Source organism: Empidonax traillii, unplaced genomic scaffold, assembly GCF_003031625.1.
Source record: "Empidonax traillii isolate 1590-97213 ecotype Southwest subspecies unplaced genomic scaffold, ASM303162v1 scaffold2265:size82072, whole genome shotgun sequence".
NCBI classification, from domain to species: domain Eukaryota; kingdom Metazoa; phylum Chordata; class Aves; order Passeriformes; family Tyrannidae; genus Empidonax; species Empidonax traillii.
Genome location: NW_020957458.1, coordinates 45206 through 57792, shown reverse-complemented (window position 1 = coordinate 57792; position 12587 = coordinate 45206). Strand labels below are relative to the sequence as shown.

General features: G+C 57.3%; 2 protein-coding genes across 2 annotated transcripts in view; both read left to right on the top strand.

Annotated features, from left to right (window-relative positions):
* Positions 1 to 9001, top strand: part of TCHH (trichohyalin) — an 11372-nt gene extending 2371 nt beyond the window's left edge. Inside the window, exons 3-10 of the mRNA XM_027909620.1 lie at positions 12 to 1197; positions 1291 to 3089; positions 3179 to 5175; positions 5296 to 5876; positions 5979 to 6430; positions 6566 to 6830; positions 6903 to 7484; positions 7602 to 9001. Coding sequence (XP_027765421.1) covers positions 12 to 1197; positions 1291 to 3089; positions 3179 to 5175; positions 5296 to 5876; positions 5979 to 6430; positions 6566 to 6830; positions 6903 to 7484; positions 7602 to 9001 — 8262 coding nt within the window. The remainder of the gene's footprint in view (positions 1 to 11; positions 1198 to 1290; positions 3090 to 3178; positions 5176 to 5295; positions 5877 to 5978; positions 6431 to 6565; positions 6831 to 6902; positions 7485 to 7601) is intronic.
* Positions 9002 to 10808: 1807 nt separating this feature from the next.
* Positions 10809 to 12567, top strand: S100A11 (S100 calcium binding protein A11). Its single transcript, XM_027909624.1, has 3 exons — positions 10809 to 10852; positions 12085 to 12222; positions 12408 to 12567. Exons 1-3 carry the CDS (start codon positions 10850 to 10852, stop codon positions 12558 to 12560), a joined length of 294 nt encoding a protein of 97 aa, XP_027765425.1. The 5' UTR covers positions 10809 to 10849; the 3' UTR covers positions 12561 to 12567.
* The last annotated feature ends 20 nt before the right edge of the window (positions 12568 to 12587 follow it).

The following is a 12587-nucleotide window of genomic DNA, read 5'->3' as shown; positions in this document are numbered from 1 at the left end:
ACCACCAACAGGAGCTGGAACAAAGGGCGCTGGAACGGAGCAGCCACCGGGAACGTGGGGAGTGCCTGGACTTGAGACACCCACATCAGTCATACATCGAGGAACCGCTAGACCTTGACCTCAGGGGCCGTGATAGGGCTGAGCCAGAGGAACGTGTCCGTGAACAAAGAGCAAACCAGGAGCGAGAGGCGGAATACGCAGAGAGGGAAAGAGAGATCCGTGAGGAACAGGAGTGGGAAGAACAAGATGATCCAAGAAGAAGAAGAAGACTGAGGGAGAGGAGGGTTGATCGCCAAGAGGAGCTGGATGTGGAGGTCTCTGAGCGCCGCCGCCGCCAGATAAGGGACAGGGAGGAGAGAGGGGTTATCATTGACCAGAGAGAGAGACGGGAGCTGGAAGGTGATGGAAGGAGAGAACGTGAGTCAGTGAGGTACGAAAGAAAAAGAGAGACCAGAGTAGCAGAAGCAGAAGCTGATGTGAAAAGAAACAGAGAAATCCGTGAATTGGAGCCCCGTGAGGAGCTCAGAAGGAGGGAACGTCCCTGTGAGCGTGAGGAGGAAGAGAGGAGGATTCTCCGGGAAAGAGAGAGGGAAGAGCCCGTTCTGGAGAGGAAGATCGATCGCCAAAGGGACATGGAGCTGGAGGTCTCTGAGCGCCGCATCCGCCAGACAAGGGACAGGGAGGAGAGAGGGGTCATCATTGACCAGAGAGAGACCCGGGAGCTGGAAGGTGATGGAAGAAGGGAACGTGAGTCAGTGAGGTACGAAAGGACAAGAGAGTCCCGGGTGGCAGAAGCAGAAGCTGATGTGAAAATCCACAGAGAAATCCGTGAACTGGAGCCAAGGGAGGAGCTCAGAAGGAGAGAACGTCCCTGTGAGCGTGAAGCGGAAGAGAGAAGGATTCTCCAGAGAAGAGAGAGGGAAGAGCCCGTTCTGGAGAGGAAGATCGATCACCAAAGGGAGCTGGAGCTGGAGGTCTCAGAGCGCCGCATCCGCCAGACACGGGACAGGGAGGAGAGAGGGGTCATCATCGACCAGAGAGAGACCCGTGAGCTGGAAGGTGATGGAAGGAGAGAACGTGAGTCAGTGAGGTATGAAAGGACACGGGAGAGCAGAGTAGCAGAAGCAGAGGCTGACGTGAAAATCCACAGAGAGATCCGTGAACTGGAGCCAAGGGAGGAGATAAGAAGGAGAGAACGTCCCTGTGAGCATGAGGAGGAAGAGAGGAGGATTCTCCAGAGAAGAGAGAGGGAAGAGCCTGTGTTGGAGAGGAAGATCGATCGCCAACGAGAGCTGGAGCTGGATATCTCTGAGCGTCGCAGCCGCCAGACACGGGACAGGGAGGAGAGAGGGGTCATCATCGACCAGAGAGAGAGAAGGGAGCTGGAAGGTGATGGAAGAAGGGAACGTGAGTCAGTGAGGTATGAAAGGACAAGAGAGTCCCGGGTGGCAGAAGCAGAAGCTGATGTGAAAATAAACAGAGAAATCCGTGAATTGGAGCCCCGTGAGGAGCTCAGAAGGAGGGAACGTCCCTGTGAGCGTGAAGAGGAAGAGAGAAGGATTCTCCAGAGAAGAGAGAGGGAAGAGCCTGTTCTGGAGAGGAAGATCGATCGCCAAAGAGAGCTTGATATCGCTGAGCGCCGCATCCGCCAGACACGGGACAGGGAGGAGAGAGGGGTCATCATCGACCAGAGAGAGAGAAGGGAGCTGGAAGGTGATGGAAGGAGAGAACGTGAGTCAGTGAGGTATGAAAGGACACGGGAGAGCAGAGAAGCAGAAGCAGAAGCTGATGTGAAAATCCACAGAGAGATCCATGAATTGGAGCCCCGTGAGGAGCTCAGAAGGAGGGAACGTCCCTGTGAGCGTGAGGAGGAAGAGAGGAGGATTCTCCAGAGAAGAGAGAGGGAAGAGCCTGTGCTGGAGAGGAAGATCGATCGTCAAAGGGACCTGGAGCTGGAGGTCTCTGAGCGCCGCATCCGCCAGACACGGGACAGGGAAGAGAGAGGGGTCATCATCGACCAAAGAGAGACACGGGAGCTGGAAGGTGATGGAAGAAGGGAACGTGAGTCAGTGAGGTATGAAAGGACAAGAGAGTCCCGGGTGGCAGAAGCAGAAGCTGATGTAAAAATCCACAGAGAGATCCGTGAATTGGAGCCCCGTGAGGAGATAAGAAGGAGAGAACGTCCCTGTGAGCGTGAGGAGGAAGAGAGGAGGATTCTCCGTGGAAGAGAGAGGGAAGAGCCCGTTCTAAAGACAAGGATCGATCACCAACGGGACAGGGAGCTCGATATCTCTGAGCGTCGCATCCGCCAGATAAGGGATAGGGAGGAGAGAGGGGTCATCACTGACCGGAGAGAGACACGGGAGCTGGAAGGTGATGGAAGGAGAGAACGTGAGTCAGTGAGGTATGAAAGAAAAAGAGAGACCAGAGTAGCAGAAGCAGAAGCTGATGTGAAAATCCACAGAGAGATCCGTGAATTGGAGCCCTGTGAGGAGATAAGAAGGAGGGAACGTCCCTGTGAGCGTGAAGAGGAAGAGAGGAGGATTCTCCGGGGAAGAGAGAGGGAAGAGCCCGTTCTGGAGAGGAAGATCGATCGCCAAAGAGAGCTTGATATCGCTGAGCGCCGCATCCGCCAGACACGGGACAGGGAGGAGAGAGGGGTCATCATCAACCAGAGAGAGAGAAGGGAGCTGGAAGGTGATGGAAGGAGAGAACGTGAGTCAGTGAGGTATGAAAGAAAAAGAGAGACCAGAGAAGCAGAAGCAGAAGCTGATGTGAAGGTCCACAGAGAAATCCGTGAATTGGAGCCCCGTGAGGAGCTCAGAAGGAGGGAACGTCCCTGTGAGCGTGAGGAGGAAGAGAGGAGGATTCTCCGGGGAAGAGAGAGGGAAGAGCCCATTCTGGAGAGGAAGATCGATCGCCAACGAGAGCTGGATATCGCTGAGCGCCGCATCCGCCAGACACGGGACAGGGAGGAGAGAGGGGTCATCATCGACCAGAGAGAGAGAAGGGAGCTGGAAGGTGATGGAAGGAGNACCACCAACAGGAGCTGGAACAAAGGGCGCTGGAACGGAGCAGCCACCGGGAACGTGGGGAGTGCCTGGACTTGAGACACCCACATCAGTCATACATCGAGGAACCGCTAGACCTTGACCTCAGGGGCCGTGATAGGGCTGAGCCAGAGGAACGTGTCCGTGAACAAAGAGCAAACCAGGAGCGAGAGGTGGAATACGCAGAGAGGGAAAGAGAGGTCCGTGAGGAACAGGAGTGGGAAGAACAAGATGACCCAAGAAGAAGAAGAAGACTGAGGGAGAGGAGGGTCGATCACCAAGAGGAGCTGGAGCTGGAGGTCTCTGAGCGCTGCATTCGCCAGACACGGGACAGGGAGGAGAGAGGGGTCATCATCGACCGGAGAGAGAGAAGGGAGCTGGAAGGTGATGGAAGGAGAGAACGTGAGTCAGTGAGGTATGAAAGGACACAGGAGAGCAGAGAAGCAGAAACAGAAGCTGATGTGAAGGTCCACAGAGAAATCCGTGAATTGGAGCCAAGGGAGGAGCTCAGAAGGAGGGAACGTCCCTGTGAGCGTGAGGAGGAAGAGAGGAGGATTCTCCAGAGAAGAGAGAGGGAAGAGCCTGTTCTGGAGAGGAAGATCGATCGCCAACGAGAGCTGGAGGTCTCTGAGCGCCGCAGCCGCCAGACAAGGGATAGAGAGGAGAGAGGGGTCATCATCGACCAAAGAGAGACACGGGAGCTGGAAGGTGATGGAAGGAGAGAACGTGAGTCAGTGAGGTATGAAAGGACACAGGAGAGCAGAGTAGCAGAAGCAGAAGCTGATGTAAAAATCCACAGAGAGATCCGTGAACTGGAACCCCGTGAGGAGCTCAGAAGGAGAGAACGTCCCTGTGAGCGTGAGGAGGAAGAGAGGAGGATTCTCCGGGGAAGAGAGAGGGAAGAGCCCGTTCTGGAGAGGAAGATCGATCGCCAAAGAGAGCTTGATATCGCTGAGCGCCGCATCCGCCAGACACGGGACAGGGAGGAGAGAGGGGTCATCATCGACCGGAGAGAGAGAAGGGAGCTGGAAGGTGATGGAAGGAGAGAACGTGAGTCAGTGAGGTATGAAAGAAAAAGAGAGAGCAGAGTAGCAGAAGCAGAAGCTGATGTGAAAATTCACAGAGAGATCCGTGAATTGGAGCCAAGGGAGGAGATAAGAAGGAGAGAACGTCCCCGTGAGCGTGAGGAGGAAGAGAGGAGGATTCTCCGTGGAAGAGAGAGGGAAGAGCCTGTGTTGGAGAGGAAGATCGATCACCAAAGGGAGCTGGAGCTGGATATCTCTGAGCGCCACATCCGCCAGACAAGGGACAAGGAGGAGAGAGGGGTCATCACTGACCGGAGAGAGACACGGGAGCTGGAAGGTGATGGAAGAAGGGAACGTGAGTCAGTGAGGTATGAAAGGACACGGGAGAGCAGAGAAGCAGAAACAGAAGCTGGTGTGAAGGTCCACAGAGAAATCCGTGAATTGGAGCCAAGGGAGGAGCTCAGAAGGAGGGAACGTCCCTGTGAGCGTGAGGAGGAAGAGAGGAGGATTCTCCGGGAAAGAGAGAGGGAAGAGCCCATTCTGGAGAGGAAGATCGATCGCCAAAGAGACCTGGAGCTGGATATCTCTGAGCGCCGCATCCGCCAGACACGGGACAGGGAGGAGAGAGGGGTCATCATTGACCAGAGAGAGACACGGGAGCTGGAAGGTGATGGAAGGAGAGAACGTGAGTCAGTGAGGTATGAAAGAAAAAGAGAGAGCAGAGTAGCAGAAGCAGAAGCTGATGTGAAAATCCACAGAGACATCTGTGAACTGGAGCCAAGGGAGGAGATAAGAAGGAGAGAACGTCCCTGTGAGCGTGAGGAGGAAGAGAGGAGGATTCTCCGGGAAAGAGAGAGGGAAGAGCCCATTGTGGAGAGGAAGATCGATCGCCAAAGAGAGCTTGATATCGCTGAGCGCCGCATCCGCCAGACACGGGACAGGGAGGAGAGAGGGGTCATCATTGACCAAAGAGAGACACGGGAGCTGGAAGATGATGGAAGAAGGGAACGTGAGTCAGTGAGGTATGAAAGGACAAGAGAGTCCCGTGTGGCAGAAGCAGAAGCTGATGTGAAAATTCACAGAGAGATCCGTGAATTGGAGCCAAGGGAGGAGATAAGAAGGAGGGAACGTCCCTGTGAGCGTGAGGAGGAAGAGAGGAGGATTCTCCAGAGAAGAGAGAGGGAAGAGCCTGTGCTGGAGAGGAAGATCAATCGCCAAAGGGACCTGGAGCTGGAGGTCTCTGAGCGCCGCAGCCGCCAGACACGGGACAGGGAGGAGAGAGGGGTCATCACTGACCGGAGAGAGAGAAGGGAGCTGGAAGGTGATGGAAGGAGAGAACGTGAGTCAGTGAGGTATGAAAGGACACGGGAGAGCAGAGAAGCAGAAGCAGAAGCTGATGTGAAGGTCCACAGAGAGATCCGTGAATTGGAGCCAAGGGAGGAGCTCAGAAGGAGGGAACGTCCCTGTGAGCGTGAAGAGGAAGAGAGGAGGATTCTCCAGAGAAGAGAGAGGGAAGAGCCCGTTGTGGAGAGGAAGATCGATCGCCAAAGAGACCTGGAGCTGGATATCTCTGAGCGCCGCATCCGCCAGACACGGGACAGGGAGGAGAGAGGGGTCATCATTGACCAGAGAGAGACACGGGAGCTGGAAGGTGATGGAAGGAGAGAACGTGAGTCAGTGAGGTATGAAAGGACAAGAGAGAGCAGAGTAGCAGCAGCAGAAGCTGATGTGAAAATGAACAGAGAAATCCGTGAACTGGAGCCCCGTGAGGAGATAAGAAGGAGGGAACGTCCCTGTGAGCGTGAGGAGGAAGAGAGGAGGATTCTCCAGGGAAGAGAGAGGGAAGAGCCCGTTCTGGAGAGGAAGATCGATTGCCAAAGAGACCTGGAGCTGGATCTCTCAGAGCGCCGCATCCGCCAGACACGGGACAGGGAGGAGAGAGGGGTCATCATCGACCAGAGAGAGATCCGGGAGCTGGAAGGTGATGGAAGGAGAGAACGTGAGTCAGTGAGGTACGAAAGGACAAGAGAGTCCCGGGTGGCAGAAGCAGAAGCTGATGTGAAGGTCCACAGAGAGATCCGTGAACTGGAGCCAAGGGAGGAGCTCAGAAGGAGGGAACGTCCCTGTGAGCGTGAAGAGGAAGAGAGGAGGATTCTCCAGGGAAGAGAGAGGGAAGAGCCCGTTCTGGAGAGGAAGATCGATCGCCAACGAGAGCTGGAGTTGGATCTCTCAGAGCGCCGCATCCGCCAGATAAGGGACAGGGAGGAGAGAGGGGTCATCATCGACCGGAGAGAGAGAAGGGAGCTGGAAGGTGATGGAAGGAGAGAACGTGAGTCAGTGAGGTATGAAAGAAAAAGAGAGAGAAGAGAAGCAGAAACAGAAGCTGATGTGAAAAGAAACAGAGAAATCCGTGAATTGGAGCCCCGTGAGGAGATAAGAAGGAGAGAACGTCCCTGTGAGCGTGAAGAGGAAGAGAAGAGGATTCTCCAGGGAAGAGAGAGGGAAGAGCCCGTTGTGGAGAGGAAGATCGATCGCCAACGAGAGCTGGAGCTGGATATCGCTGAGCGCCGCGTCCGCCAGACACGGGACAGGGAGGAGAGAGGGGTCATCACTGACCGGAGAGAGACCCGTGAGGTGGAAGGTGATGGAAGGAGAGAACGTGAGTCAGTGAGGTACGAAAGGACAAGAGAGAGCAGAGTAGCAGAAGCAGAGGCTGACGTGAAAATAAACAGAGAAATCCTTGAATTGGAGCCCCGTGAGGAGCTCAGAAGGAGGGAACGTCCCCGTGAGCGTGAGGAGGAAGAGAGGAGGATTCTCCAGAGAAGAGAGAGGGAAGAGCCCGTTGTGGAGAGGAAGATCGATCGCCAAAGAGAGCTTGATATCGCTGAGCGCCGCATCCGCCAGACACGGGACAGGGAGGAGAGAGGGGTCATCATTGACCAAAGAGAGACACGGGAGCTGGAAGATGATGGAAGAAGGGAACGTGAGTCAGTGAGGTATGAAAGGACAAGAGAGTCCCGGGTGGCAGAAGCAGAAGCTGATGTGAAGGTCCACAGAGAGATCCGTGAACTGGAGCCAAGGGAGGAGCTCAGAAGGAGGGAACGTCCCTGTGAGCGTGAAGCGGAAGAGAGGAGGATTCTCCAGGGAAGAGAGAGGGAAGAGCCCGTTGTGGAGAGGAAGATCGATCGCCAAAGAGACCTGGAGCTGGATATCTCTGAGCGCCGCATCCGCCAGACACGGGACAGGGAGGAGAGAGGGGTCATCATCGACCAGAGAGAGACCTGTGAGCTGGAAGGTGATGGAAGGAGAGAACGTGAATCAGTGAGGTATGAAAGGAAAAGAGAGAGCAGAGTAGCAGAAGCAGAAGCTGATGTGAAAATGAACAGAGAAATCCGTGAACTGGAGCCCCGTGAGGAGATAAGAAGGAGAGAACGTCCCTGTGAGCGTGAGGAGGAAGAGAGGAGGATTCTCCAGAGAAGAGAGAGGGAAGAGCCTGTTCTGGAGAGGAAGATCGATCGCCAACGAGAGCTTGATATCGCTGAGCGCCGCATCCGCCAGACAAGGGATAGAGAGGAGAGAGGGGTCATCATCGACCAAAGAGAGACCCGGGAGCTGGAAGGTGATGGAAGGAGAGAACGTGAGTCAGTGAGGTATGAAAGGACACAGGAGAGCAGAGTAGCAGAAGCAGAAGCTGATGTAAAAATCCACAGAGAGATCCGTGAACTGGAACCCCGTGAGGAGCTCAGAAGGAGAGAACGTCCCTGTGAGCGTGAAGAGGAAGAGAGAAGGATTCTCCGTGGAAGAGAGAGGGAAGAGCCCGTTGTGAAGAGGAAGATCGATCGCCAAAGGGACCTGGAGCTGGAGGTCTCTGAGCGCCGCAGCCGCCAGACACGGGACAGGGAGGAGAGAGGGGTCATCATCGACCGGAGAGAGACCCGTGAGGAGGCCATACTGGAGGTCCTCGAAGAAGAGGAGGAGGTGGATGAAGGAGAAAACCTCTACCAAACCGTGGAGGTGGACAACAGAGACCTCTGCCCCCCAGGCGAGGAAGGGCCTGTGAGTGACCTGAGGGTCCGCTACGTCCCAGCCGACCCCGCGGAGCGGCCGGAGGTGCGGGTGGTCCCCCAGCCCTGCGAGCCCCAGACCATCGCCTACCTGGTGCACGTGCTGCAGAACGGGAGTGACGCCAGCGCCGCCACCTACGAGATTGTCTGTCACCAGCCTGACAACCCGGGCCAGCCCCTCTGCGTCAGGAAGTGCTACGTGTCCGCCAAACCACCGACCGTCCCCCGCGACAGGAGCGGCCGCCCGGAGCCGCCACCCCGGGGGGACGAGAGAGAAAGTGGGGAGCCCCAAGTGCCACCTTCCAGCTGCCAGGAAAACACGAGGGATCTGGGTGGGGAGAGAGCTAGGGCAGGGGTGAAGGAAGGAGCCCCCCAGGCCTGCGAGGCGGATGCTGTGAAAGGCGACCCTCGCAGGGCGAAGACCAAGGAGATCCTCGACACGCCAAAGAATCAGCCCCAGGGAGATGGATCGAAAGCTGCCAGGGAGAAGGTCCCACGGGAGCCAGGATCCAGCTGCCAGGTGAGGGAGCGTGAGGACAGGAAGGCCAAGAGCTGCCCACCTCTGCTCCAGGCTCCGGAGCCGCGGGAAGCTCGTGAGTCAGAGCGGCGAGACGCCGACGAGAGCCGTGCCCGCGCGCCCTGGAGAGAAGAGACCGGCCGCGTCCGCCAGGACGTCGAGCTTCTCCCACCAGAAAAGAGCTGCCAGGAGGAGACCTGCAAGAGGAGCCCCCGGCAAGCCGGGGATTCCCAACTTCCACGGGAGGAGGAGCCGCGTCCTGGCACCAAGCAGAGCCAGGGAGGCCTCCTGATCTCCCAGGAGGAACCGAGTCGTCCCGCGGGGGGTGAAGCCAAAGAGTCTTAAGGTGGGGGAGAAGCTGGAGGGGCTCCTCCCAGTCCTTTTGAGGATCATTTCGGCCCTGTTTCAGTTCAGGATGTGGTGGCACAGAAGTGATCGGCTCAAAAGGGTTGGTGAGGTGCCTCGAGAGGGGGTCAGGTGGGTTTGGGGGTTTTCCGCGTAAGGAATCCTCAAGTGACCTCCAGATCTGCTTCCCTGCTTGATGCTTCTCCACCAAAATACAGTATTTAGTCACTTTTTCTGCTCTAATTGGAGTCCTTGGGTCTCTCTGTCCTCTCTTCTACCCTGGGGTGGGACCACTCTGCATCTCCCTGTGCTAACGTTTCCCCGTGGCTGGTTCTCATCAGCCTCTGCTCTGCAACACCAAAAAAAAAAAAAAAAATCCCAGGAGCTCGACCATCCTCATTTTGGGGCCTGAAAGTCCTCCAAGCCAGGAAAAATCCCACTTTTGGGGACTATTACCCCAAATCCAGCTGAGCAGAATCCCAGATCCAGCCTTAGGGAGGGTTTGTGGCAGCCGAGTGATGCTGAGGTCACTGCAGGGTGGTGGTGGGTGGGGGGTTCTACTTCTTCTTTCTTCTTCTTCTTCACATTGATGTATTGCATGAAAAATCAGAATAAACAGCTGATGACTGCACTGAGAGGTGCCAGCCTTCCTCCTTCCGCTGCTTTTCAAGGATCTGGGAGGGCGGGAAGGGCCTTTTCAAGGATCCTTTTCAAGGATCTGGGAGGGCGGGGAGGGCCTTTTCAAGGATCCTTTTCAAGGATCTGGGAGGTTCCCCCGGCGTGGGCTCACACCTTCCCGGTTCCCATCACGCCTTCCTTCCGATCCCGGGTGCCTCGTGCAGGCTGGAAATCCCACCAAACCCTCCCCGGGCCCACATCCTCCTCCAAACCGGTGCCAGAGGAATTCCCGAGGGGTCTCTTCCCCAACCTGGAGCTCCCGGCGATGTCCCCTCCCGCCCACGTGACGGTCACACGTCTGGGTGACAAACATATGGTGGCACAGATGGTGTGTCTGCAACCGGGGCCAAAGCCTGGACTGCAAAACCACCCCCTGGCAGCTGCTGGGAACAGCCCCAAATCCTCCCTCCTCCCCGCTCCCAGTGAAGCCGCGGATCCCTCCGGGATCTGCTCTTGCAGAGGTGGAAATGCCACTTCTTCTCTGCTCGGGTTTTTTTTTTTTTGTTGAGAGGGCGTTTGTAAAATGAGGGTGAAAAGCGCGAAGTCCAGGGAGCTGCCAGGTTGGGCAAGTTCAGTCTGGGTTGTGGGAGGAGGTAGAGCTTTTTTTCCCCTATATATGGGGGGGGGGAAAAAAGGATTTGGGGGCAGAAAACCGGGGCAAGGAAGGAAAATGTCTTGGGGACAGTTCCTTGCTGCTCCCCTTTGCGCTGTCCCAGCAGAACTTCTGCAGGAATTCCCAAAGAGCTGTCCCAGATCCCAGAACACATCCTGGCTCCCCTTTTGGGGGGAACAGATTTCCCTGGGATTCCCAGGGGGGAGCTCAGCCCCGAGGACTAAAGGGTGTGAGACATCAGGGATGTCCCCAAGGCCCGGAGAGAGAGGGGGAGGGGGATGAAAATGGATATAAGGAGGAGAAAACACGAGTGTGAATAACTGTTAAGAAGAATAAAACTCGGGAGAGCCTAAGGAGGGGCCCAGCACATTCCTGAGGCGAAGGCGGGTACGTGGGCAGGCCCGGATCTGCCGTTAGAGCCGGGATTGCCCAACAGAGCTGGGCTGGGAAGGGGCGGTGGCTGCGCCTGGAGACTCCCAAGGGCTCCAAACCCGCCTGAGGATCTGCCACATCCAAGCCAGCCGTGCCCACGCCGGAGCCTCCTCGCAAGCTCAGCCATGGTGAGCCAGCCGGGACCCCCCCACCCCCACCCCGGGATGGGGATGGAGAGGGGTGGGAAAACGGGACAGCAGAGCAGCTTTTCCTGCGAGAGGCCCCAGAGCCGGAGCGAGACGCGTTTGGCTCCGGAGAGAGGGGACGGTGCCAAGGCTGAGCTGAGGATCTGCTGGGAAGGGGTCTGGGTATGGGAAAGGGGGGGCAGAGACAGAGGGCAGAGGGTCCCTGAAGGTGTTGGGACAGAAAGTTGGCTCCACAGGGGTGGGAGGGGGGCGGCAAGAGGAGCTTTTCCTGCAAAAAGCCCCCCCCTCGAGCTGAAGCAAGACGGGCTTGGCTCCGGAGAGAGAGGATGGTGCCAAGGCTGAGCTGAGGCTCCAAATCCCGCCGGGGAGGGGGGCTGGACATGGGAAAAGTGGGCAGAGGCAGAGGGCAGAGGGTCTCTGAAGCTTGGGTGGGGGGCTAAGGAGTGGCATTGGTGTTGTCTATCCCCCCCCTTTCCTACCTTTTCCCACTCTTTCCATGCCCATGACCAGGCTCAGGGCTCTGCTCCCACCCACGGCACTGGGAAGGGGGAAGAGGAACCAAGAGCTGAGGGGGGAAGGAAGTTGCACCTCTCAAATTAACTGAAAATTGAGGATGTGGCAGAGAGGAGCCAAGGTTGGGATGGGAGGGGCAGGATTCCCCCGGCTCTCCCTGCACTGCCCCTTCCCCACAAACTGGAGCCTCTGGAAGGGGAAAAAGCCCCACGTTCCCCCCTCTCTCCTCATTCATCCCCACGGGAGGAGCTCCAGGCCAGGCCCTGCCCCAGCCCTGCCCAGAGGGAGGAAGGAGATCGAGGAGGCAACCGGAATTTTTCTCTCCTGACTCAGTTTCTCCCGAGCCCAGGCGGGGCAGGGGGAGGGAAAAGAGGCGGGGGGGGGAGGGAAAAAACGGGCTTATCTCTCCAGAAACCCAACCTCGGCCAAGCCTGGTTGCACCACAAGCTCTTCCCAGTCCAATCGGAGGGCCACTCCTCCGATGGGAGCTGACACTTCACCTCCCCCCGCCCCGGGGGATTTTCCACCAACCCTTCCCCGGTTCTCTGGGTCCTTCCCGTGCCAGAGAAATACGAACAGCAGGGAAAAAATGCGGCTGGACAGGTTGAGCGAGGGGAGGTCCCTCCCTTCCCCCCCCCCCCAAGAGCCCTGGATAGATCCAGGGGGTGATCCCAACCCCTTTCCCCCCTCGTTCCCCGCAGCCCACGGAGACGGAGCGCTGCATCGAGTCCCTGCTGGCCGTGTTCCAGCGCTACGCCGGCCGGGAGGGGGACAACTGCACCCTTTCCAAGAGGGAATTCCTGGCTTTCATGAACACCGAGCTGGCCGCTTTCACCAAGGTGAGCCACAGCCGCACGGAGGATCCAGTTTGCCCCCCCCCCCCCAGTTTTGGGTGAGGTTTGGAGCCACCTGGTCTCGTGGAAGGGTCTTTGAGGTCCTGTGATTCCACGAGCTCATGAGTGGGGTGGGGAGGGGGGGGTCCAGCCTCGTTGGCAGAGGTGCCCACGCCCAGCTCTCTTGGCAGAACCAGAAGGATCCAGGGGTGGTGGACAGGATGATGAAGAAGCTGGACCTGAACAGCGACGGGCAGCTGGACTTCCAGGAGTTCCTCAACCTCATCGGGGGCATTGCCGTGGCCTGTCACAACAGCCTGGTGGTGAAGGCCCCCGGCCCGTAAGGGGAGGGTCACATCTCCCCCACCACT